The sequence below is a fragment of the Pipra filicauda genome, unplaced genomic scaffold (assembly GCF_003945595.2).
Source record: "Pipra filicauda isolate LSUMZ 115617 unplaced genomic scaffold, ASM394559v2 scaffold222_size1277272_pilon, whole genome shotgun sequence".
In the NCBI taxonomy this organism is placed as follows: domain Eukaryota; kingdom Metazoa; phylum Chordata; class Aves; order Passeriformes; family Pipridae; genus Pipra; species Pipra filicauda.
This window is the reverse complement of record NW_024104335.1, coordinates 1004068-1032037: the sequence shown is the minus strand read 5'-3', so window position 1 is coordinate 1032037 and position 27970 is coordinate 1004068. Positions and strand designations below refer to the sequence as shown.

Sequence of the window (27970 nt, the reverse complement as noted above, 5' to 3'; positions counted from 1 at the left end):
GGTTCTAGAGGAGTTAGAAGGCAAGCTGCAAATTTTAATACCATTTAGTACATTAACTATTACAGATTTTTCTTTCAAGAACTGACTTTGTCAGGGAGGTTGAGAACCCAGCTGTAGACTCTAATGCTTGTTGTTCTTTGTCTTTCCTGCAATCACACCTTATCTTTCCAAACTTTATCCTTTCTTTTTTAAATCATTGAAGGAGACTAAAGAACTGCTTTTTTGGAATTGGCCTAAGAAATAAAAGGCTATATATTCCTCTCAGAGACATGCTCAAGCATAATCCCACAACTTTCTGCTTTATTATAATTTTTCTGACTTTTGGGGTGAAGACAATGAATCTAGTAGTCTGGCACAGTTTAACATGTGACACAGTTTAAAAAAAATTTTCTCTTAGGAAAAGGCTTGTCTGGTGACATTGGCAGCACTGGTGACTGACCCCTAGGGAAGTGGGACAGTCATACACAGATGGGAAATAGCTAGGAAGGAACTACATGGAAGCCCTGAAACATTAGACCCTACCTAGTGGCTGAAAACTCAGCCTCAAGTGTGAGGTCCAGATGCTAAAGTCTGAATGTGTTAGCATCACTGTTAGGAACTGATACTAAGTGACAGATAGATTATATTACATAAAGTTCAATTTCTGGCTGCCCACAATGGCTCCTAATTCAAACAAAGGCCTGATAAGCTACTGACAATAAACAAATCAAAGGCACATTGCTTTGAAACTTTAGCTTTTGGCTGGGAACATTACAGTAAGCTTATTTGTTAAAAGAAGTGCTAGATTTTGTCCTAATACTACTTGACTAAAGCAACTGAAAATTATTGATTTCCTGTGTTATGAATTGAGATTAATAAAAACCTAAGAGATTATGAATAAAAAGCTTTCTTTGTCCTGTATATCACTTCTGCTATGCTGATCAGTCAGATGCCCTTGTTTTTTCTCCTGGTCCCATGGCATGTGGAAGGTGTCTTACTGGGAAATAAAACAAAATGAAAGGAGAAAACCAAAAATATTTTCCAAGATTTTTACTATTTGTTTTCAGCCTTACATCCAAGACTAAGAATAAATAAGAAAAACAGTAGCAGTTTTAAAGAACTCTCCATACTAGTTCAATTTTCATTTTTGTTTTAAAATGTTCACAGTAATTTTGTTCCTAAAGCCTCTTAGGATAAGAGCTGCAATTAATATTTATTTAAACATGATTAAAAGACATTTTAATTTTTCAAAGCTGACATGCAAGCAAAGTTATACTGTGTGAAAGCCTAGATGCACATTCAGGGAGGCAGCACAAGCCTCCTTCCCCTGAATTTCAATCACCATTGGCTTTCTGTGTATTTGAATTCTCCATGCCTTGTAGACTGCTTCAGTCAGTAATGATTTTTAAGTTCAGGCTAGAGAAGGAATGACAGAAGATACAGTTCCATGATGAGTGACATTTGCAATTCATTAAGCAATTATAATACTCAAGAAGTTCCTGTTCCAAGAGGAAATCGAAAACCAGAAGTGACACTTCATCCCTCATCCAAGCCACTTGACATTTCGTCCTCCACCTCTTACACCTTCACACAAAAGGTTTCACTGACAGCATCCATCATCTTGCTCCAACTCCCTAAAGCAACTAGTTTATCAAAGTGAAAAAGCTCTAACTCAACATCTCCTTCAAACAGTAAGAAAAATGGAATACCTATTAGCAATTTTGTCAATGCCTCGCCAAACTAAGGAGCAAGGAGAAAGAGACAGCTGTTTCACAGAAGAGACAACTCAGGTTACTCATGTAACCATCACCAGAAAGATGTTTCTCTTGCTTGCCTCATTGTTCCCTCTAAAATAAAGTCATTAGGCCCTAAGACTATTCCTGATGCTGTCCTGCATTTTCATGCCATTCTATGTTCCAAGAGGCATAGCAGCAGAATCTCCCACATCTCATCTGTTATTTTCCAGATGATCACCCTACCATATGTAAGTAGCAATAATTCACACATATGTGGGAAATCTATAGGAACCATAGAGCTGAGTTCTTACATTAAAAAGACCCTGTTACCTGACTTTAGTTACCTGACTCGACTTAATGAAGATTTAAAACACCAGAGGATATTTTTCTGAATTATCATTGATTCCCTCTCCCTAACAAAGAGCACGAGCTACATTGCAGTGAGAAAACGATCAAAAGAAAACTCCTTATCCTATGTATTTACAAACACTAGTCTCTTCTTTCCAAGTGAAAGCTAATTACAGACAAAATCAGAAGAAATTGTCAGTTTGGGTACAGATTAAAGAATCACAGAATGGTTTGGGTTGGAAGGCACTTTAAAGATCATCTAGTTACAATCTCCCTGCCATCAGCAGGGACACCTTCCACTAGAACAGGTTGCTCCGAGCCTAACCCAGCCTGGCCTTGAACACTGCCAGGGATGGGGCAGCCACAACTTCTCTGGGCAACCTGTTCCAGTGCCTAACTACCCTCATGGAAAATAATTTCTTCCTAATATCTAATCTAAACCTGCTCTCTTTCAGTTTGAAGGCATTTCCCCTTGTCCTGTCACTACCTGCCCCTGTAAAAAGTCTCTCTCCATCTTTCCTGTAGGCTCCTTTCAGGTACTGGAAGGCCACAATTAGGTCACACCAACGCCTTCTCTTTTCCAGGCTGAACAACCCCAATTCTGCCAGCCTTTCCTCATAGGAGATGTGCTCCACTGCTGTGATCAGCTTCATGGACTCGCTCTAACAGCTCTACATCCTTCCTAAGCTGAACACCCCAGAGCTAGATGCAGCACTCCAGGTGAGGTCTCACAAGCAGAGTAGAGGGGCAGAATTACCTCCCTCGACCTGCTGGTCATGCTGCTTTTGATGCAGACCAGAACACAGTTGGCTTCCTGGGCTGCAAGCACTCATTACATATCTACAAAGATATGATTTGGTTTTAAAGACAGAAACACCTCTGCACACAAGCTATGAAATAAAAGCAGCTGCCTGGGACATGAAAGCTTAAAGGTCCCTTGTCTCCAAACCCTAAGAAACCAGAGTTCAGATGCTTTCCAAAAGTCAAATCAACTCCTGAAATAGGAGATTCTCTTAACCAGAATATATCTTAATGGTTTCACTAGCATTTCAGTACCATGGGTTTTTGACCTTGAGAAAGTAAAGATTGACAGACTGCCTGTTTGTTTTGGGAATTGCTCTTTGACAGAATGGACACTGCATTTTTGTGTGACTTGATGCATGGCTGAGCTTCTCACCTCTGACTCTCACTGGCCATTAACCTGACATAATCAATTAAGAAGAAAAAAGGAAATTTTATGTTATTGCTATACTACTTGAAAGCATTTACCCTACTTCTGGTATGGAGTTTCCTAGTCTGGTTACCAAAATATAAAGACAGGTCTCTGTTTACAAAGTTTTTAGTTTTGATTACTGCTGCAAAGCTGTGCTGCTTACAAGGTCTAAAAGATTCCAGATCTATTCCCTCCACCTTACCCACTGTATCATAAACATATTTGTAAGCACATACCATTGTAAAGCTTAACTGCCCCTGTATACTGTCAGTATACTGCCCCTAATTTTCCTGCATTTTTTTCCTTGTGGATGAGCTAGCAACCTACTAAACTTCCAGTTCAGAATTGGAAGTAAGGAAAGAATTATTTCTTTACATCCTTTTAAACTCTGTTTGCTTTAAAAAGGTACATGACTCATTGTGGTTAAATATTTAACTGGTTTACTAATGAGCTGAGTCCTAACACGCGAGTATGAAAGCACGTGTCATTATGTCTGAAACACCCCACTCATATCCAAGCAGCTTTTAAAAATGTATATATATATATAGACAAACACACATGCTAGGAATCTATAAGGTAAGTTGCTGTTTCAGGACTATTCTACACACACATTTAGTACTGATATTCTGCATAAAGGCATGTGGGGGTTGGGGCTTGGTTGGGGCTTTTTCTTGTTATCAAAATAGTTGCAGTAATTCAAACCCAAATGGGCCTGTTATTGTATTACTAATAATGATGACATAATAGTACAATTATACCCTGTGGGACTAGACTACACTGACATGTGCAACCACGTGCCCACAATCACTTCAAAGACAGATAGAGATTGAAGATACTATCCCACCCAACTCCTCATTCCTGCACTTCTCATCTTGGAGATTACCACCCAGAAAGGTGAACAATGGTAACCTGTTGTGGAAGTGCTCTTTGCCTTCTTCATTCTAACAAAATTAGATTTAACCATCTTTCGTGGCAAAAAAAGCTTTCTGGGGCAGCTAGACACTGCAGCAGACTATGAAAGCAAATGCAGTACAGTCTGATTCTGGGCAGAGGAAAATCCCATGGAGGGCAGCAGTGAGGAGCTGGCAGATGACTTCTTTTTAAGCTTTTCTGGAGAGACATGCTTCTGCAAACCTATCTACAGCCTGCCTGTTCTAGCAGAGTTTGAACAAAATAGCATTGGTTTGTAGAGATAGCCTAGCTGCCAATTCAGATTCAATAACCAGCTCTGGATTATAGTAGGCATGCCTAGACCTGTAGGATAAAATTAATTTCAGTCAAGTTGGCCTCAATCAGTTGTCAAGCTCATACCCTGCTGTCCTGCAGCAAAACAGATACAAAGAAAACAAAATGCATAATTCATTGTTCAGTCAAATCAATACATGAGAGGCACAAACTTACTTCAGTGTGTAAAATAAGGGTCAAAATCTCAGCTTTCATGGAAAAAAGAAAAGCTTTCACAGTTCTAAGTTAAGAAATGAAACAAGAAATCACATAAATTTCTCTTTTCAGTGTTGTGTCTGCTGAGGCCCATCACTGAACCGGAACATGGGAGCAGGGCAAAGCTGGGACTTGTCTTAAGTCCTGTCTTCTCTGATTCAGTGCTTGGCTGTGCAAGAGCCCACTCACAGTTCCTTCCACTCACCTTTTCAACCCCTTTGTCTGTTTAGGCTGCAAGGTCTATGAGGGTAGGAACTATCTTTTAGAGCATGCGGGCCCCCACTCTATTAAATGTTGCACTTGATTTTACAGGCAGAGCCTTTTGAATGAGCTGTAATGGAAACAACAATAATATCCTTTCTCAGAAGGATAACACACAAGTCTGCTTGTAAATTGTATTCCAGATAAAGTTTCCATCACACTTTTAACTATCAAAAGCTAACAAATCTTACTCTACAGTTCCACAAACAGTTTAAGCCAGCACTGTTGCCAAAAGAAGCAACTTCATCTGGCCAAAAAAAAGGTTAGTTTGAACCCATCTGGGTTCTCCAAGGCAGTTGACAACATAGCTGCACAAATGCTTGTGTTGGCACAAGGAATGGAGAAGCAGGATCATTTCTTCAGGTGGCAGCACCAGTTTATGTAGGCTGAAACTTACTCTTGAAAGTGCAGCCTGGGTTCTCTGAAGGATTTATCTCACAAAGCCAACTTAGAGTGGAAAAGCTACGGATCATCCAATTTTACATGTAAAACTGCTAATATTCACCTCCCAAGAATGCTGTGAGGTTAAGTACATTCATGTTTGTAAGGCATTACAGAAATAAGATTAGTAAATATTTAATTTTCTCTCCTCCCTTTCCCCCTGCCCTAGCCACTAAGTATAACTCATTCCAAGTTCCATATACTAAATCAATGACTTGGAGCAGCTCCTAGAAGGTAGCTGTCAAGCTCCCTGCCTGCAGGCCAGATGGAGGTCAGTCCTCATACGCACGCAGTCTGATTTAAAACTGTTCTGCAATACTACACAGCATCTAAATACATTGTACCCACCCGTGCTGCAGGGAATCACAGAATAGACAAATCACCTCTACAGCAGACATCCTTTCTCACCTTGATCTGGGGAACAGCTGCAGAGGAATAAAGCACAAGTAAATCAACTCCTTTTGCATGCATTCCACGTGTAAACACATCCTGTCAAGCTGACAGAAACAACAACGAAAATGAGTGTTTCTGAAAGGTACCTTAATAAGGATGTTAACAGCATGCTGGAGGAAAAAAGGGGTCAGCCTCAGTGTCATTAGCATAAGGGAAACCATCAAAGTGAGGCAGTACATAGCTTGCTTTCACAGACCGGGTGTGAAACCAGGCATTTTGGTTATTTTGTTAGTACTTCAAAGTCTGGCTGTTTTCTGAGAGCTAATAACAGCTTTTGGTTCTCCATCATCTTAAAAATATGCTCATGTTTGATGGGTTACGTGGAAATACCTGATGTAGAAAACACACTTAAGTACAGGTCCCTGAAATCAATGATCAAGTGGGATAGCTGAGCAATGCAGTTTTTGGGTGTTTGTCCCAATATTTGGTCCCTACAAGCAAGTCAGAGGCCTACAGAACTTACTCTGTTGCACAGCCTCTGACTGCTGTTGCTATCAGGGCACATGGGCACCCATCCCTGTTTGCTCCCAAGGCACAGGACATGCCACAATGAGGAATGGAAAATGCAGTACGTGGCAGCTCTCTGGGGTATCAAGACTTCTCCAGCAGCTCAGTATAAACACCATGTTCTGAGCTCCACAACTAAATTAATTTATTTTATAAGCTGAGATAAAGTGTAAATGCCCATGCTAAGTACTACTAGCCACTGAATCAACAGCTCTAATAAACTCTTTCACAAGGTCTTTCTGATTACTGAGATAAAGTCGGCCTGGGCCCCACATTACAACAAGAGCAATCCTAGAAACTCTTTGTGCAAGACAAGTTTAACACAACTCACGCTTCAGTCATGATGACATTTTTCATACTACCAAAATAAAAGTAAATTAGATAAAAATACATTTAAAACATTAAATGTGAGATAAATACAGTTTGTAGTTGCATAAATCAAACTCATGCTTCCTAGGTTATCCCTAACTACAAGCAGACTGTTGAAGAAACCTTTCCTATTACATCCTGATCCTGTTAATATTTATGCACACAGGAAGCTCCACTGAAGTCATGATGACGACTCATATGCACAAAGTTAAACACACTGCACAATTGCAAGCCTCATGCCATAAAAACTTCACTTGTAAATGTAGAACCTAATTTGGTTGCCTATGCACACATACATTAAAAAACCCCACAGCCTTGACTTTTATTTTTCCCCTCTCCTAAACCCATGGAATAAACTCTCAGTAGGGCAGAGTTGCCAGAGGTTCTACTCAAAACAAATCATATCCAGCTAGAAGTATTTTTTTCAAATAACTGCTAAAAAAATGAAATGTTCCATATAAAAATACATATGCAAATAAGCGTATACATAAATACATATGAAAAAAGAACAGGGTAATCTCCCTGTGTTCTTGTTCCTTATTTGTGCACAAAATCAGGTATTTGTCACTTTTTTCATGGCCAGGCAAATTTCTAACAGGATGTTAACTTACTCATTCCCCTTCCAAGAGCAGTTAGTGCTCAGTGCTGAGATGCACTTTCCTACTGTCAAATACAGAAGTCAAGAAACAAAATAAAGAAGCTTTTTAGAAAACAAACTCATAGAAGTTTACTTTAGAAACCACCAAGAAAAAGAGAGCCACCAAGAAGTCCAGTTGATTTTGGATTTTTAGCTAGTTAATTGAACTCACTTAACCCAACATTGTAAAACAAAATTCCTAATGCATTCAATTTAAATTATTTTCTCTCTACTAACTCCTGGAACCTCCTTTCTTCTAAGACACTGGCACTCACTGCTTTTCTGCACTACAATTACACCACACCTGCAGAGTTTATTCCAGTTTTGCCTACCAAGGGCCACTTAAAGCCATTCAAGAGCCACCAGCTAGTGACAGCTGGCAAACTCAAACCTGTCTCAGTAGTCTATCATATGTAATCAATTGCAAATAGAACTTCAACAGACTCATCCCATTATTTCCTAGCTAATTCCCCCTGGGAAAACAAGCCGGCAAGCTTCCACTTTGAATCATGAAGCTAGTTTTGTCTCTGTCCCTCCTTCCCAGCTTCTCCCTTTCCCCTCCCTTTGCCTCAGTTCACTGCACTGTTTCAGTTTTTCGGCTTGATATCCGTTATGTTATGTCAGCTGTTACATTACGCTTAAAACAATAGACTCCAGCTGGCTGAGGTCAGATGTGAAAACAAGGACCTAACAAAGCCATAGACCCTCCAGTTATACTGAAATTGAGATACACACTGAATGTAGCACTTAATGACAAACTACTTTCCAGACATTTGGGCAAAGCATAAAGGAAACACCTGTCACTGCAAACATTACACACTAATCCAGATAAACCCTAAATTTAAAAATCTTTCTTTTCACTGCTTGGCTATACTATGCACCAGTATTCCACAATTTTAATTTTTTTTCCAAGATGGAATTTGTATTACTCCATTTGTTTACTAAAATATTAAATAGTGAAAAATATGTATAATTTCAAAGAAAATACGTTTACTATGTTTCTTTTAGAGTTTACCAAGTGAATGATCTGAGTTTGACGTGGATTTACACCCCAGAAAAGTTTAGTCAAACTTTAACCCTTAAGCAGAAAGCTTGACAAAAGTGAATAATAGATGTAATGGTAAATGAAACATACCTTTTTCAGTGATGGCATTTTCTTAGGTACACTTTTGATCATAATTCATTGAAAGGTAGCTATACTAAAAAATAAAGAAACAAACCACCGGTATACTGTGTGACTTATGAGAGCAAACATGAGCTCTTGAGAATAGGTGAACTACTAATAACCCCGGGGAACATATCCCCCTGTTTATCAAAATCCTGCATACAATATAAAAGCTATGTTTTCTGAAAACTTTCACGTTACTGTAGCTCATACAGGAGAAGCTGGGAAGCTTGCACTGTGCAAAAGGACAACGTGGCACTGTGCTCCTTTCGGTCTTTGGTCAACACCCCCACGCTGCCAGTGAGGGAGATCACCATGTCAGATCATGTGGGCCACCAAGCAGCCAGCAGACGGCACCAATCCATCAGGAGTGGTTCGAGCTGCCCTGCAATCTGTCACCAGCCCCACCCTGAGTGTGAGGAAGGTCGCTCTGGTCAGAGCCCATCTTAGTCTTCAAAGTTTGAGTTCCAATAAATGCTGCTCTGCAGCATCAATGGTGCTCCACAGCCATCTCATCCCAGTGGGGATAAATGCTAAATTCCAATTCCTTTTATGCACAACGATGTAGTTGTAGACTTTATTTTAAATGACAGTGTTCAGGTATGCCACCACACAACTCCGGGTACAGAAATCCAAGAAAAGGGATTTTTTTTTTTTCATAGTTCTCAAAAAAAGCAGAAGTGGAAGTAATCAATTTTCTACATCCAGGCCACTCCTGTGTAGCAGATTAAAAAAAGAATTCAAACTCACAATTTTTAGACCTTCCAGAAGAAATGTATGGAAATGTATGGAATACATAAAAATCACTGCTTATTCTTATCATATACATCTAAAAGTAATTTTTGGTGGTAACTTTAGAGACATTTAGACAGATAAAATTTTTATTTTATCCCAACTGAATAGGAAACATCTAAGACAATAATAAGAGCATACCTAGGATGACATAACATACTGGAAATCTTTCAGTATATTAACAAGTTTAGTAACTTCTTTCTCCTCCATGCAAAGACTTGTCCAATTCATTTCACTGAAAGCTTTAATTGTTCTCTTTTTTTTTCTTCCCTAAAAGCCATCCACACGATGAGCAATCAGGCAGACCAAACAGTTTGAATTTTGCAGCTACAACCACAAAGCAGCCAGAGTTATCTCTGGCACCAATGTTTACACAGCCCTTTTCTTCCACCTCTCTCTCCCAAAATTATTGTTGCTAATTACTCGTATAAAATTCCCCAAGCCCATGTGAAAAAACCATTTCTTTTATTCATAGTTCACCTCTTCCAAAATATATTTTTACCTAATTTGGGACACCATCCAAGGTCAGAATCAGACACCCCAGGGAGAACAGAGCATGGTCCAATGCTGCCCTCTACAGATTTTACAGGGAAACTATAGTTGTTGGAAACTATATTCATGTTTGATTTTTAGCACATGTAAAAACAAAAGTAGCTCATCTCCCCCTTACTGGTCTAAAAATGCTTTCATTTCATATCACCTCTTCATTCCTTCCTTGCATTCCTCTTCAGCTCAGACTTCATCTACACCAAACAATAGCAGCAGGTTTACCTTTTTTTAAAAAAAAAACAAACAAACAAGACATTTAATTACATTGGTTCAGCAGTCCCTAACAGACAACTTTGTTTCCACTTTAGAAACATGTGATTTGGCTCCTTTTGACCTGCTCAGAACGGACTCAAACCAGAATTTAGGTATGTTAATGCAACCTCCTGAACCAAATTAATTAAATCCTTTTAATATCACATTTACTTTAAACACATAATTCTCCAATACAGACCAGGGGAGTTGACAAGGGATCACTTTGAGAACAGCTGGATCAAGTTAAGATGTTACTACCAGCAACATTTTAAACCAAGGCAGCTGATTCTGCAGTGAGGCAGATTAGAAGCACTCACTTTATCTGCCAGCACAGCTCAGCCACAAACATCACAACCACAGGCTGAAGTGCAGCAAGAAACACCTGGGTGCAAATCCAGAGGAAGCTCCTTGTTCCAGCTATACTGTTCCCTAATTAAAAGGAAGGAGGGAGATTTTAATTTCTTATCATGTTTCTGAGCCTTCAAATCACTCACGGTTGGCTTTGTTACTACAAACTAAAATGCAGAGAGGTTGACTTTGATTGAAAGCTGGGATTCTCCACTTCACCTATCAGTGGAGCGACAGAAAGGAAATGCTGCAGTGAGTGACTCCCTGGACAGGTCGATCTGAGATCCAGCAAAGGAAAAGGATTAAAGACCATGAACCCACTAGACACCTTCTACACCAGCTGACCTCATTTTGGATCAGACCAAGGAACTCTGCTGAGGCTGCGAAGACAAAGTCTTCCCTTTCTCAGTTACAGTTGTTCTTCAGAGTCTGTAGACTAGATCATTCTGTAGATCTATCACCAGACATTCCTTACAGACTAAATTACATCCTATAATTTTGGAGGATGCAAATGCACCGATATCCAGATTGTAAGTCTCTGTCTCAGCCTTCTTAACCAAGGAAGATAACCGGAAAAGAAAAATCCTGGAACCACTTTGAACTATTTGACCCATTTGTTCTCTGTGAAGACCATCTTTAGAAGCAAAAGCTGTAGGTCTTTTTCTTTCTTTCTCACAAGACCCACAAGACACTCCAGTAAACAAAACCCAAGGTTTATACTCAAAATAAAATATTATATTAAAAAATAAAAACTAGATTTCTTATAGGCCTAGACTGTGCCAGTTTCTCATAACTGTAAGAATAATTTCAACACCAATGAAGTAAATGTTAACCACCCAAAACAAATTGTCCTTTTACCTTAATTTATATTTTTTAATGTTTAAAGGTTGTTTCATCTCTTCAGTAAGAAGTATGCTAAAGTAGAAAAGGAACTCAGAAAACAGAAAGCTGGAAAGAGCTTATACTTTCATCATAAAAACATACCTTTTTTTTTATTTGGTTGGAATCAATATTGAAATGAGATTCCTACCAGAAAATAGCTTTTTCAGGCACACTAAATATCCCTTGGTTCAGCAGAATATTTAATCCCCTTGGATCAGGCACTTGGATTTTCTTAGATCATGCTGAGATAACAGCACTCTGCTGTGTTCTGGCACCATTAAATCCTTGCTTATGAAAATAAAAGAAAAATATGGCCTCTCTGGGAACATACATCTCTGAATTACTTTTTTCCATAGTTTATACATTGTAGTTTCAAAATCAATTTTTACACAGATATACCACATTCTCTTTATGAGTCATGGCAAAAGCTCTCCCGCACCATTTTACATGGGCCAAGTGTACATAGGACTCTTCAAAATGATGATCCTTTCACAGTCTTGGCTCAGACTCCAGCTCACGCTGGGCAAGTGCCAACGAGTAACTGGAGTCAAACCCCCTCCAACAGCACCATCTAGTGAGAAGAAGGGAAAATAAACACATGCAAATTTAAACAGTTTTCACTGCATTCTGGAAACTAACAAAAGGCCAATTCTCTCCTAATCTCCCATTACAACTGCATTTAGGTATAGCTTTCATCAAGGCTCTTTGCCTTGTGAAATGTGGTGACAAGTAGAGAAAGATTCAGCAACTAATTGTAAGCTTTTTGTCTAAAACTGGAACACCACTTGGAACACATATAAACTTGCCTTTGTTTTTATTTTTTCAATGTTAAGCTTGCATTTTCCTTGTTGTTATGAAAAACAGAAGCATTTTTTAATGCTTTAAAAATATTGAAAACATAACATCTGTTTCCTGCTGTGGCAGTGGGAGGTGATATAAGACAAGCAGCTCCAGAATAAAATAAAAATAATATATACACATAATCTTGACAACTTTTTGAGCTCTTTTTTTTCATATAATTGTAATATCTTGTATGACTGTATTATTGAAGCATGAAATTCTTATTCATGAAGAAGGGCACACTCAGCCTCTATTAGTAACTTTAATGTTTCAAAAAGACTGTCTGCTGAAATTGTGTAGGTGCTTATATCTTTTACAGGGTCAGAGCCAAATACTTTGGCTATGTGGAGGAAATAAAGCAATACAGCTCTTAATTGTGAGTGTTTTTAATGGTCTTGTTTAAATAACTTTTCAATCAGGAGGAACAGATTCTGTTCTTTTCCCAACATGCATCTTCAACGCCATGAAACTCACACGGGTTATAGAAGGGATTCTGTAACAACAGATTACATACACAAACATACACACACACACACGTGCTTTTACAGTTATGCCATCTCATTTTCAAGATGAATCAGGTTTACAGTGTCCATGCAGTAAGCTTGTCTAATCAGACTTGCTCTAGGGTCTGTTCGGATCAGCATTACCCACATGCTAACTCTGAGCACTCATTTCCAGACATTCAGCATGATACTGTCATTTCTTGCATTTCCAGACCTATGGCTGCCTGGTCAAAGCCTCCCCCCTACCCCACAAAACATAAGTCCACAAATCTCAAGTAGGCAAAATTTCACTGAATATTTGGTAACACTATCTCAGCCTTATATTTGATGCACTACAAAGCATAATTCTTTTAGAGATAATTCTACCCTATACAGGAAATTATATCCAAATAAAAGGCAATCTGCTCTTGACAACACCTCAGTAATTCTCCCTTTGGAATGCTGAGAGGGAAAAGGGGGCTCAATTTTATAATCTTCAAAAGAAAGAGTTAAAGGTCTCCAAGCATTAATTCAATTATTTCAATTTCACACACTTGGGCAGTAAAATTCAAATTTCATGGGATTACTTGAGGTCTCAAACTGCAAACTCTACATGGCCAAAGGTTCCTTCATCCTCACTGCTCAGCTAAGCCCAAGAAAAAGCCTTCTTCAGGATTCCCATACTCCTCCTGGTAGGTTGCTGGTACACTGCTGCTCCTTTGTCCTTTCTCTCTCTTAGTATTAGTTTGTAAAACAAGTTACTTGCCCTTCTTTGCTCACCTACAATGACAATGCGACCTACTGGAATTGTCTGGCTCCAAATTAAAACTATTATTGTCAAATAGCTAAAAATCCTTCTACAAACAAAACAGAAATTAATTCCCACTGCAGAGAAATAGAGAGAATGCTCTCCCCAGCTTTCATGTCTTGTTACAGCACCATTTGGGTTGAAAGCTTGCACTCTGCTTTTTCCTGTTTTGTGTTTTAATCTCCACATGCTATTACACTTTATTTTTCTTCTTTCTTTGTATTTTGCAGATTCTCTTCAACCAGTCATCTGTGACTAAATCTCCTCCCAAGGAATTCAGTTACATCTGATTTTGACAGCTTGTTATGGTATCTTGAAATCAAAGTAAAATCTTTTACAAAAATAATAGATTAGGAAATTTTACTAGGTAGACACCAACAGGAACCAGATTCTGACATTTATATTTGTGTTTCAAGATACTACAACTCCTTTGAGAGTTCCACTGAAACTGGACAGAGAAGAGAGCACATTGGCCCATCTCCTGCTTTGGATTGATGGATCCCTGTAATCCCTGTAGGTGTCATGAAAGTTACCACAGCTAATCCTTTAAGAAAACAATGTCAGAATATGCCAATAGTGAACAAACAAACAATTCCTTCTTTCCCGAATAGGATTTCAATGTTAAAAATTAATCACAGTTTTTCTCATTATATAGAAGAGGAACACTGATACACCATTCACTGATTCTCTCACTACTTAGAGAGCAAGATAATAGAGAATAGTACAAATACACTACACATAACCGCATATCACACACACTGTATGTAATCCTGAATGCATGGCATGCACATTGCACTGACTGTATTACCCAGACACAGACAACACGTACTGCACACAGCAGGAACAAACAAAACGAGCTCCATGATTTCACAGGGTGGGGGTAGGGAATGAAACCTCACCAGTTATGTTGTCACTAGGAGTTACTTCACTGAAGCAAGACACAGATAACATATTATGATATATTGCAAAGACGAGAGAGACATTATCACAAGTTAAATTCATCATAGAAATGAACAGAAGTATCCGTAACTACTAGTTATGGATTAAAAAAAAACCAAACAGAACAACTTAAATCACACAAAAACAGAACTCCAAACCACAAAAGAGAAAAGATACTGAGTGCAGAAGTAAGTGTATAGAAGCTCTTAGTTGGCACTAATAACGTTACACCTATGAGTTCAAATATCTTACAACTTAGTTAAAAATAATATACCAGGCATGAACATACTTCATGTAGAAATAGCATGACTGACACTAAATTTAATATGCTATATTCTTATTCTTACAGTGTTCAAATTAGGTACAGAACTTCAGCATATTTAATAGATAAACTGACAATATATCTGGTGCATTCCTACAATCCTGTTTTGAACAAACATTTATATTGCTAGTTAGCATTTTTTCAATATAGTGACAGTGTTTTCACAAGTTAAATAATGGTCATTTATTTACGAATACAGAGAAATCTATGATTTAGCAGGGGGTACCCCACAACTGAGGTACAAATTTATATAAATATACAAATTTATATAAAATAAATTTATAAAATTTTTGGATGTTTAAAAACATGTCTCTCCAACTTCAAAACTAAGGCTCTTCAATGAAATCTAAGCTAGCAGGACAATAATACTCCTGGAGCATTTGTTGATGCATATCTGTTGCAGCATTAGTGTGCTATAAACATGGTGAATGTTTCCTCTATTGAAGGGAAAGAGCATAAGACAGGTAGAGCAAGTTGTCTTAAAGTCAACGAACATACATGAGTTTTCCACTTGTGAAACAAAGCTGGATGTGACATCAACTAAAAGAAAGGAATTCCACTTAACTTTTTCCCCCTATGGTCTGATCTTCAGTATGGCTGAAAAAAAGATTAACCCAAACAGTATGAGGGATTCAAGCTTAATTAGAACAGCTGTATGTGTTGGACACACCACAGATGCACTCTGTGGCCATATAGGGTATGACTTGATTTTTGTTCTACCATGACATTCAGTGTTTCTGTGGCTTTACAGACTCATTAGGGAAAAGCAAAAAAAGTCTCCTGTCAACTAAACCATAAGGAACATTCTGCTTAATGTGGTATTAGCTCAGGAGATCAGAATTTCCACATTAAGAATAAACATGCATCAATCACGTTAATGTCCACATACGTACCATCCAAAATAATGTCCCTGTAGCAAGAGCTGCATACTGTTCAATTGTAGAAAGCACACTGAAGATAAGGCATATCAGCACAATAAGGAAGCTGTAAATGAAAAGAAATTAAAAAATTAAAATAATGTAATGCAATGTAATAAGGACCTACAGGGAGGACAGGTAAGCAAGGTATTACAAATTATCTGTCCACACGGAAATGTCATTGATATTGGATTATCCCAAAATACAGCTCGTAACTTTTGCATGATCCTGCTTCCTGTTGAATAGTTTATTTCTCATCAGACACTGAGGTTTTGGGTTGGATATTATGAAATGAAACTAAACTATAACACTAGCTTTAGCCTCCCTCTAAGATATGCTCTTTCCTAGCCCCTCAGGAAAATAGCATTCCTTGTTCTTTCCCATTGTAAGGTCTACTATGGCTGAATCACCACACAACCCCCCAGCATGTTTCAAATATTTGCCTTTTTGCTGTTCTAAATTCCAATTAACAGCAAAGAGAAATCCCAACTAAGCCAGAGCTTAAGAGGCTCTGCCCGCATTTTTATAACCAGTTTCTAAAAGGCCCCAAATAAATAAAGTCTGACATTTGGCATTTGAAACACAACCTAGGTCAGATTCCATTTTTAAATGAAACAAAATTTCACAGCAACTATCAGAGAGAGAATGGGAACATAAGGATTTGTTCCCTGGTACCCCTTGCCCAAGTGAGTCATAGAATCATATTGGGTTTGGGCTGGAAAGGGCCTTAAAGGTCATCTCATTCCAACCCCCTTGCCATGGGCAGGGACACCTTCCACTAGAACAGGTTGCTCCGAGCCCCATCCAACCTGGTCTTAAGCACTTTCAGGGATGGGGCACCCATAACTTCTCTAGGCAACCTGTTCCAGTGCCTCAACCCTCACTGTAAAATTGTTTTCCTAATATCTAATCTAAACCTGCCCCTTTGAGTTTGAAGCCATTCCCCCTTGTATTGTCACTACCTGCCCTTGTAAATAGTCTCTCTTCATCTTTCCTGTAGGCCCCCTTCAGGTACTGGAAGGTTGCAATTAGGTCACCCTGAAGCCTCCTCTTTTCCAGGCTGAACAATCCTAATTCTCTCAACCCTTCCTTGTAGGAGAGGTGCTCCATCCCTCTAATCATCTTGGTGGCCCTCCTCTGCACTCAACAGACTGATGTCCTTCCCACGCTGGGGACCCCAGAGCTGGATGCAACACTCCAGGAGTTGTCTCACCAGAGCAGAGCAGAAGGGCAGAATCATTTCCCCTCACCTGCTGGCAATGTTGCTTTTGTTGCAGCCCAGCACATAGTTGGCTTTCTGAGCTGCAAGCACACACTTGTCCTTAGGGAGGGGTGCCTGGTTCCCAACATAAGACTCAGGACAGCCAGGGCGTTGCAGGAAACTCAGCCCAACTGCCTGTAACCCCCAGAAATCCTCTTCCCCCAACTGGAAGGTAAGCCTGCCCAGCCCTACTGCCCTGCCTTCAGACTCCTTTTGCTGACCTTTAGACTCCTTCCCTGAGCAGCTTCAGCTGTGCCCACTACCCCACAGAATTGCTCCTTACCTTAACAGAACCTAACACATCTGGGAAAGAAAACAAATAACAACCCAAACTGGATGCTGTCCTCTACACTAGGCACAGGCAGCTCCCAGTTCCCAAAGAAGTCTGTGTTCCTTTTAAAAACATGACAAGAGCAATCAACAAGACTTAAAACATTCACTTGTTAAACACAGTGCTGGTTGTTAGGGCTGTTTTTCACAATTCTTTGAGACAAGCAACACCAATCCTTTGCACTCAACAGAAACTTGCTGTTAATCCAGTAACTAAATCATGCACCCTGTCACAGATCTCTGTCTTAAGGCTGATGAGATAAGCTAGGCTGCTCAATGATCACCTCAAAACACAGCGCAGGCATGTCCAATGCACACACTGAAAAATGATCACTGAATCATTTAGGTTGGAAAAGACCTCTGAGATGATCAACTCCAACCTTTGAGATCACTGAGTTCAACCTCCAAGATCATACTACAGAATCATGGAAAGGAAATTTGTAGGTAATTCGGCACAAAAATCAAATAATGAACTGACGGATAATAAGGACAGACATTATCACATATCAACACAAACACATATATGAGAATATACTTTTACCTGGGCAAAATATAAATACGTGTTTATGATTTATCTCTAAAACCTTCTCATTTTACCTTGTACCTTTGAGCATTCTAAGCACAAATAAGCTGTGCAGACAAAGCAAGAGAAGGCAAAGATTATTCAGTCATTTGAAACATAACATAAAGGTTCCCCAAGTGTCCAGCCCTTCTATCTGTAATATTCCCACAATTGCATAAGACCAATACACGTGACAGCATGAACATAAATGGGTTTAGTTGCACAGAGACAGTTAAGACTCTCTGGATAGAAAGTCCAACATACGGAGAATTACGAGTTCAAAGCAAAACAGGGAGTTGCAAGGGATCGTCTAAGCTGTCTGATTACACTTTGAGCATTATTACTTACGACATCTTTTAATAGTAACAGTTGTGTTAAAAAGTTTTACCCTGTCAATACATGAAACCACAAGAGGGCACCGAAGCAAAGACTATCAAACAAAGACAAACACACACAAGGGAAGGGACCCTCATAAGGATTTAAGGTGAAAGTTTGTGTCCCTAGGTGACAGGAAGATAAACTTAGGGTTGGGGCTAATCGTTTGCCAAATCTCTTTGCTTGTTACTACTACAGAAACTGATGGCTGATGTAAGAACTGCATCAAGTGCCAGTCACTGCACTACCTACTTTTGTGGGTTTTCGTGCACATGGATGCATTTCAGTCGTATTAATTTTATTTTTTTTCACCTCCACAAAAACTCTTGCCATTTATTGTTTTGCTCTTTCCAAGTTGGTGCATGAGACACCTTCATACCCATAAATACACATCATGCCAAGCGAAACAAAGATGTTTGGTCAGATACTGCTGCTTCTCATCTGTTTCTTTGGCATTAGAGAGATGATACCCACAAGGCCCACTAGCAGAGCTGTGCCAGTGGAGCACCACAGCTAAGAAACTAACCCTGTTACACTGGCATTACTATTTTGCTTAGCTCAATTGCATGTAAGGAAGAGAGGGCGCAAAATTAAGAGATTAAAAAAAAAAATACACGTCGTCCTCCTCTGGCATGAGCCTGCTGTTTGTAGTTTCCAATACACAGTTCTTGCTGGAAAAACTCCCGGTTTTGTTTTGGTACTAGTGACTTCCTTTTCCACTTTTGAAGCATACGAAGGGAACGAGGCACCAGGAAAATGAAAAATATGAAGTTTGCTCCTTTTTTTGACAGCTTTCTCTTCTTTCTTTATACAGAAGTGCAACACAGATCCTTAGTTACTGCCTAGACAGCCGACAAGTCCACAGGAGTTAAATAACTACAAAAACCAGTTGCAAGGATAGACTCTGCCTCAAACTTGAATTTGCTCATGCGAAATCATCCTGGGGAAATTTAACTGGCAAGCCTCAGAAAAGTGAACATTATAATTTTAACATGCCCAAAATAACCTTATCACTCTTGGTATCACTTTACTGTAATTGTTATTACTCCGTTTTCAAAAAAAAAATTACTTGCCTTGATACAGATGCTAAGTACGTAAACTCTGCATCCAGCCAGGTAATATCAGACAAACTAATGCAACTGAAAACAACCTTACAACAAGAACAGTTTTAGACAAATACTAGTAGACCAATGTATCAGCCCTACCCTAATCAACCCCATAATTCCAGATAGTTAAGAGACCTTTGTTTCAGACAAACAGAGCCTCACCTGCACGTCAAAGCCCTCTTGTCAGTTACAGACACTGGACACCTTCAGGAAGTAAATTATATACCATCTGAAACAAGTTATTGTGCAAAATATTTAGTTATTTCAATGGTTGAGTGGGTTGAAGGGGCTCTAAACATGGACATTTAAATTAGGCAAACTAAATGTGGACTGATAAGTATATAAACTGGGGGGAGCTGTCTGGGAATCCCCAACTGCTGCTCAGGGATATGCAGGGCATCAGTCAGCAGGTGGTGAGCAATTGTATTGTGCATCACTTGCTTCTCTTAGGTTTTATTTCGCTCTCTCTATCTCCCTTTCATTGCAATTATTATTAGTAGTAGCATTCATTATTATATTATCCTTTGTTTCAATTATTAAATTATTCTCATCTCAACCCATGAGTTTTACCATTTTTCCCATTCTCCTCCCCACTAGTAGGCGGGGCAGGGTAATGGAGTGAGCAGCTATGTGGTACTTAGTTGCCAGCTGGAGATAAACCACACTACTTCTCTGTCTCACAGTAAAAAATTAAAAATACCTTAGCTTCCACATAATATCATTCAGAGACCTAAAGATCTAAGACCATTAGATCTAAAGATCTGATGAATGGTTAACCAGTAGCATCAGCTACTCGGGAAAACTTTGCTGAGCATACAGCCTCATGCAGATTTCAGCAGTTGTATATGGGGTAACACAACAAACATTCGCCATTAAATCTGCCCTGATGACTCCACCCCAGTACAGCACATTTTTCCTCTAAAGGAGAGAGAGTCAGCAGAACACGGGAATTTCTTTAGCAGTGAGAAAAGGCGTAGTCTCTGGGAAACCACCAATCTTTTATCTCCTCAAACCCATTGCTTGTTTACCCTCTATGCACAAACACGACCATCTTCAAGAAAGGAAGCAGAGTGATGATGAGTTCAGGCTTTCATCAGCTCTGATCTCACTCTTAGACTGGGGGGCCAAGCAAGCACTAGAGATGAAGTGATAGAGTGCAAAGTTTTTCATATTGTCTCTCCCAGGTTATAAAGTAGGATCTGCTTGCATGTAGATAAATCACAGATATGGATGCCATCAGCAGATGCGTTCAAAAATACTTAGCTTTGTGGTTAAGTCATATTTAACAGTGCTACATTTCTTTTAACACAAAGAAATTTGCAAGTCTCTGATTATCTCTGTACTTCTCAATGTGAAACCATGAAACCACTGTTAAAGCAGTGTGGACACTTACAGAACAGCAGATGTTTTCTTTCATGGACTCAATTTTTGGTAGACTATTACAAGATGACCCATTTCCTCTCAGACAGACAGCACTATTTTACTAGAAGCCAGTTTCTGTGGATGTCTTCTGAACTCAGTTTTCACAGGCACTGCATACCTGGTGGAGTCAAACCCAGAAGTGGAGTTATCTCAGTGCACATGAAACACCACCAGCGTGCAGAAGCCCAGTCACACTTGGAGCTCATGCACATCCAAGCCTATATATAGACTTGGGATGTGCATCTATGCTACACCACCCGCTAAGAAAAGCACGTACTTAGGTGTACAGAGAGTTACATGAGACAATGTGTGCACAGGCATGTGTGTGCATGTGGGCAAACATATAATAAATAAAAAATTTTGCCTTACTCCATGAAGCCAGTCAGACAATTTAGATTTTTTCTTTTTGGCTCAAACAGGTTTTAGAAGCCAGAGCATTTCCAGGAAGGAATAATTCAGCTGACAAAGGAACATGTCTAGCCAGTATATGTACTATATTTAGCAACAAATAGGGAATATATTAAGAGCTAAAAGTGGATGTAATGTTTTCTGGCTATTCTAGAATATATTTTGACTTACAGAACAGACTTAAGGCTTTTTTCTGACCTCAATGGCAGCTGCAGGAACTTGACACATTACAGGTAGCTATCAGTACTGTGCAGCCTTCAGCTCTGAGCTGCTGTCTTTTTTCTATATTTAACTACGATTTTTGAACATTAGCATGTCTTTTTTGTGGCTTGCAACAATGTGTAGAATGATCAAAGGAACAATTAACCACTTACTGAGAGATAACAATGCTCATTTAGTAAATGTCACAGGTAGGAGAACTGATAAAGGTTTATAAAGTATGTCCAGTGATATGACCAGGAACATTTTTTAAAAGGTGCATGAGACGCCTTGGAAGTACTTACTCACCAGATTAATACAGTCTCAAGTACATGCAGCTGTTCTCATAACAAGTATTGAAATGTGGGTAGATTTTATTCCTTCTTGCAGTGTTTCTTACATGCTTGCAGTGGGAGTCTTTCCATAAACCTGAAGAAGGTTTATGGAAAGAAAAACATTTAATAGATGCAAAGAACCATGCATAGTTCAGCTCGATTTATATAAACCCAACCTGAGTTCTATCCCTCCGGAAAGCCAGAAATTTTCCTTGTTCAGTGTGGTTTAAGAGCTGGCTTAAGTCTGCTCTTTCTAACAACTTTTATTCATTACAGTTATCAGTCTTGAGGGTATCCAACTCTCAGTGCCCTCGCATACAGAAAATACTATTTTATCTGATAACAGCTGGATCTGTGGTTTTTTTTTTTTGGGGGGGAGCGATATGAAGTCAATGGCTAGTTGTAGTTCATCCTCTGTCTACTGGGGAAAATGACTGTAACTAAAAAAGAAATATTCTGTAAATAAAAAAAATATCTTTCAGGTGCATCTATGTCTTTGGTAGCATTCTACCTAAGATCCCTTCTTGAATCCATCTGCCCTTATTTTTGCACAACTGGACTGTCTTTCTTTGAATGTACAGCTTTGTTCAGTCACACACATGATCAGTCATTGACCCTGTAAATCAGAGGGTGGTTTGGTTTTTTTGCTTTGTGGGATTCTGTTTTGTTGGGATTTTTTACAGAGCAGATAACTATTTTTTGCCATTTAAGCTTTTAACTGTGATAGGTTTCTTAGGTAAACACAGTAACACAAAGTTTAACCTCCTCTAAGCATACAGCTTTACAAGAACTGGAAGGATGACATTGAGAATGAACAACACAACTGCACGGATTAAACATGGGCAGCTTCTTATCTTGATCATCATAATTTGCAAACTATAATGCTGCTGCATATCCAGTTCACGTTAGTTCATTAAAACATACGACAGCATTATCGTTTCATCTTTCATCTCCATGGCTTATATGTACTGGCACTTTTCAGACTGAACAGAAAGGTCAATGGCATCAAAAAAGGACATTTTCACTCAGCTTTTCAGGCAACAAATAGAGTTATTGCAATGACAATTTAGAAAGACAACTTCAGGTAACACACATACTGAAGAGGATCACTCATTCTGTCATACATTCTGCCACATTCCAGGCCAGAGAAGTAATTCCTTACTTAATTCACATCAAGAAAATCCTGATGAAAAACTTAAAGAGGTTTATATTACTGCAAGTCAACATAAATCCCTGACCACCTCACACAATACTCACACAATTGCATAGTCATTTCCATGGTGCAACCAGTTAAACTAACTCATTTAAAGTAACTTCTTACTGCATCTAGGCACCAGGTCTTTCCTGTTCTTTCATTCAAGGTATCTGGGGACTGCTTGAGAAAAAAAAAAAAAAATCTAACGAAAGGTAGAGTTAGGAGGGGAACAGATAGAACTTGTCAAATGGAAGAAAGCTGACAATAATAAAAGAAAGGATTCTGTGATCATAAACAGCATCACCAGGAAGCTAATACAGGACGGTCTGTATTAGTTATTTTATTGGATCAGTTATTTTATCGGTTCATCATCAAGGTATAGTGTCCAAAACAACTGGTGCTGTTAAAAGTGAGAAACTTAGATAGAGCTCTTTTTTCAAAAAAGAAACAGGATTTCACCATACAGAGAAAATAATTTGAAATTTCCACACATGAAATTTCCACACATAAACACCCTGTATGTGTAGGTCTTACACTGAACTCTTCAGCAAGTCTGAACTGAATACTGGAAAGACACTAATTCAGCTATGACTATAGACTACCAGAGCACAGTGTACTCATTTAGTATTCTGTCCACTAACAGAATACAAAATGAGCATTCAATTATGCAACTGGTGGACACCAGAGGTCCTCCATCACTTACTCCATTAGAAAAATAAGTTTGTTTGTAAGAGACTGGTCCGGTGAAGGTACATGGTTAGAATGAAGGAGCCCTGTACTTTAATTCCTCTTTGCCCGTATCTTAAGCCAACTTTGAATCTTTTATTAACACATTAGTTTCATTAACTACAGTAGTTGTTCATGAATTAGCATAAAAAAATCACTGTAATAAGGAGTTAGAAGAGACCAGCAACCTACCCAAACTGTAGGTGAAGACGAAACAAGTTTAAAATAAATAATAAAAAAACCTAAATAAATGCCTTAGTGCTGACAGGAAAAGAGAGAAAGGTGGGCGGTTAAATCTCTGGCCAAGCAGGCTCTTTGCATGGTTTTCTCTAAGGATTTGTCTTATCTTTTTCTGCTTTGTTTTTGAGGTAGGGGAAGGAAGGAGGGGCACAAACCCTTCCCATCTTCCAGCCTCTCTGCAGCAGGAGGATGCCCAGCAAAAGAGGAATATACTTGCATTCATGTAGAAAAGCATGATTCCCTCCAGGAACTGGCTACAATAGCTTCCTGTACAACACGCGCTTCCTCTCTGTTATATCCTACACAGGCCAAGCTAGTAGACATATCACTGTTCTCAGCTGTCACTTGCCATCAAAAAACCCTTCAACAGACAAAGTGAGAATGCTCTGTTTGTGTTAGCTTAGGTCTATCAGATGGAGCTTCCTGTTAATATGTATTTGTTCCAACTCTAAGGCAAAGTATAGTTGGTGCTTCCTGAAGGAAACAATGGCATAATTTTTAACCAGCTCCTTGACTCTTTGTCAAAGAAATACTGTCTGCTATTTCCCCTGCGAGAAAGCAGTTTTATTGTACAAGAAAGATCATATACAATACAGGGTAGTCCAATATTAAGAAAAACAGGTTAGCTACACAGCTAAATATGCAAGGCTTCTATCAGACTTACCTGGCTCTTCTGGGAGATTAGAGTCTGTAAAAATGATTTAAACTATGGGCAGTGTACCAAAGCCCAAAGCACACAATGAATCAAGAGTCATTTAGGATACAGCACCAGAATTATTGCAGGAAAGGCATTTAAGGTCTTGGCAAAGGGTATGATTGCAGTAGAAATGCAAACCAGACGTCAAAATGCTTCAAGAGGAAAGGTTAACTGCTCACAAAAAGCAATGTTATTGCATCCTGCAACGAGGTATTGATTCCTTTGAGAACAGGCATGGATGAACAGGAAAAAGATGATAGGTACTGGGCAAGAAATTGGAAAAAGAATATGCTACATATAAAACCAGTGCATGACCCAAGGGATGTGAACCACTAGACTGCAGTGGTTCTGATGCGCCTGACCATTAATATGAAACCCCAACACAGCAGACATGGAAGGAGTAAGTCCACACACACAGTGGGGAAAGGATGTCACCCAATACCAGAAATCGAAAGAATTTTTGCAGTTTTCTTCACATCTACGTCAGGTTTAGCTAGAGAAAAATATGTCATTAGTCCTCTTAATTGAAGACTGGAAAAATACAGTGAATATGCTGTGAAAGATCTTCTCTTGTGGTTTGGTGAAACACTACAGAGCAGAAGAGAAAATGTAGTTTTCACAGGTTATTTTGTTTAGATTATCTTGCACTCACTTTTTCTCACTCTAAATACCAGTAGGAAACCAGTACAGTCCTCTGTGCTGTTCTCATCCTCTCAGTTCCACATTCAGATTTGCCCAAGTTCTGTAGCACCTCATCATTCAAAGCAAAACCTGTCAGCCAGCAGCATGTTCCAAAAGACATTGACTGCCTGCAGCTCTAACACGCTGCCCATCTCAAGGTGAGCACTGATGCCAAATTCAGCCTATACTTGGTTTAAGCACACACATACAAGCAGAGCTGAACTGTGGCTTTTTGGCTGCCCAGGCCAAGTCACTCAGTAGTGGTGGCAGCACCAGCAAGAGAACAGGCAGCATCCCTCAAAGTGCCCAAGGCTAAATCAACCTCACACTGCTGCTGCAGTCACAGTGGGGGTGGAAATCTGCCTTATTTTACACAAAAGGCAGATTTCAGCAAAAACAAACACGAGATGTAAACTCAGGGCTTAGGATAATACATCAGTTGCAAATCACCACTGAAAGCAAACAGTCTGTTCATATTGCAATGGACAACTTCCCTTTTTATCAGTCTATTCTGGAGATGTGTTCTCTTAATGAGGGAAGAAAAAAAAAAAGGAGAAGTATGCTCTAGAAACTGAGTGCCACAATACAAGTAAAACTTGTTTTCTAGGTGGAGTTGTATACAGTCAGTCTAAGCACTCACTACATCACTATTCCACTTTTCTTATAACAGCAGATTCAAGGCAACAGAGTTTAAATGTATTAGTATCCAAATATTAAAAGAAAATTACTAGAAGCCCTCTGAGACTGTGTAAAACTCAGCTTCTGAAAAACTGCCAACTAGACTATTTCTCTGCTTTGCTGTTATCAAATCTAAATTAAATAAATCTTTCTAAATAAAATACTGTACTTTTTAATAGATACTTTTAAACATTACTTTTGTTAAATACACTCTATTTCTTTGAACAAGTAACAATATTTACTCTTAATGGTTTCTCTTGTCTGGGCTGGCTGGACACTATTTTGCTAGTTTCATCTGGCAAAACAATTCCAGAGATGTATGTATTACCTGGGTTTTTTTGTTTGGGGTTTTTTTCCTCCTATTTACCTTCATCACAGCAGTACTGCTACAAATCACTTTGCCTCCACCATAAAAGGTTAACATTATATTATGACTTCTAAAGCATATGCATCTTATAATGCTGCAGAAAAATAGACTTTGTCAACTTTTCAGCTCACAGACTTCTTCCTTAGTGACCAGCTTCTCAATACAGCACATAGCCAAGTAAGGATGCTATCCTGCCCCAAAGAAGTAAAACAAGGCAGAAGAAAGGAAACATTGCCTCCACACCAAAGGAGAAAGGCACTATCCCACAATGTTGTACAACTGACGTACCAGTGCATGTAAACTTGGATACTAGTTTTACTGCAGTACAAATCAGCTTCTATGTGTCTTACAAAGAAACACCCATGTTGCTAGCTCACTAAAAACCCCTCCAGGACAGGAAAACAATATTGATATTTTTGACAGGATCCTTTACTCTTCAGTAGTGAACAGAGTGAAATGGCAACAGGGACTAAAAAGCCACAGACAGATAAATACACAAATGGGGAAGAAGCAATCATACCTTGAGACACTGACCTGGACAGATGCATAATTTGATTTACTTCAAATGCCAAAAAAGTGATATCAGACATGAGTAACTCTTCCCACCCGATCCCTCACTAATGCCTTTTTGCACTCCTTTCTCCTAAAAAATAACTGCGTCTGAAAGGCACTTTCATCAGTGCAAACCGTGAGAAAGATCTGAAGCTGGGATAAATGCCAGTCACCAGGGTTTCCATTATACCCTCTGCTTGAATTATTTAAAGGTATACTTGACAGATACTTTCAGAGAAATCAGTATTGTTGTTGTCTTTTGAGCTTTTCCATTTTCAGTTCTCTGCTCCACTTTTATAGGGGGGTTGGGGGGAGAAACATGACACCCTTAATGCATCATAGCTTAGAAACAAGGAAGAGAAACTACAGGACAGGTTAACATTCCTAAGGTGAAAGCAGAGGAATTCAGCAAATAGACAAATTTCCACTTTCAGAGCAGAGAAAGGGTTTGCTGAAGACATAACACTTGAAAGCTATGACAACTTGACTTTCTTAGTTTGCTCTCAGCGTGATGAAAAGTTCAAGTGACCCTGGAGAAAAAGAATGAAGGGAGTCTAGAAAGTGACAGGCAACTTTTAATTTTATGGTGACAGTCTTTCTGTAAATACAAAAATCTCTATAAATATGTACCATGAAATACAGGAATGGCCAATACTTCGTTTCCTCAAAAAAGCCTAAACAGATTAAATTTCCAAATGCAATCCATGCTATGCTTAAAGAGTTTTAGCTTTGCGCCCTCACCACACAACAGACAACCTTCCAGGATGAAAATTATGAGGGTAATTATTTCCATCATTCCAGCAGTCAAGTTAGCTTTTGTTTAAATTCCAATTGTCTATCACTGGGCTAAAAATTCTGCTGCATCATTTGAACTTGCCTGCCCTGAATTACACAAAGAAACATTAAAAGAAAAGGGCTTGAGAAAATTATAATCAGTTCTGAGGTCTGTATTCAAGTGACATTTCAAGGTGATTTAGTGTCCAAAATACTTCAGTTTCAAAATGGGACTTCAAACTTGTACACTCAACTAGCAAAGAACTTCCTTGTAAGAGAAGTTCAGATGAAGTAATCAAAGGTGTGAGATGCTTCATAAACTGAACCTTATAGGAAGGGCTCCTAATCAGGAATACAGTGGCTCTATGTAATATAACAAAAAA

At 38.9% G+C, this 27970-nt stretch overlaps 1 protein-coding gene across 2 annotated transcripts in view; it reads right to left on the bottom strand.

The window, feature by feature from the left end:
• The window catches only part of KCNQ1 (potassium voltage-gated channel subfamily Q member 1), a 175552-nt gene that overhangs the window by 114543 nt on the left and 33039 nt on the right, over window positions 1–27970 (bottom strand). For both annotated transcript variants that reach the window (XM_039381428.1, XM_039381429.1), the window contains exon 2: window positions 15657–15747. In XM_039381428.1, the coding sequence (XP_039237362.1) occupies window positions 15657–15747 (91 nt within the window). The remainder of the gene's footprint in view (window positions 1–15656; window positions 15748–27970) is intronic.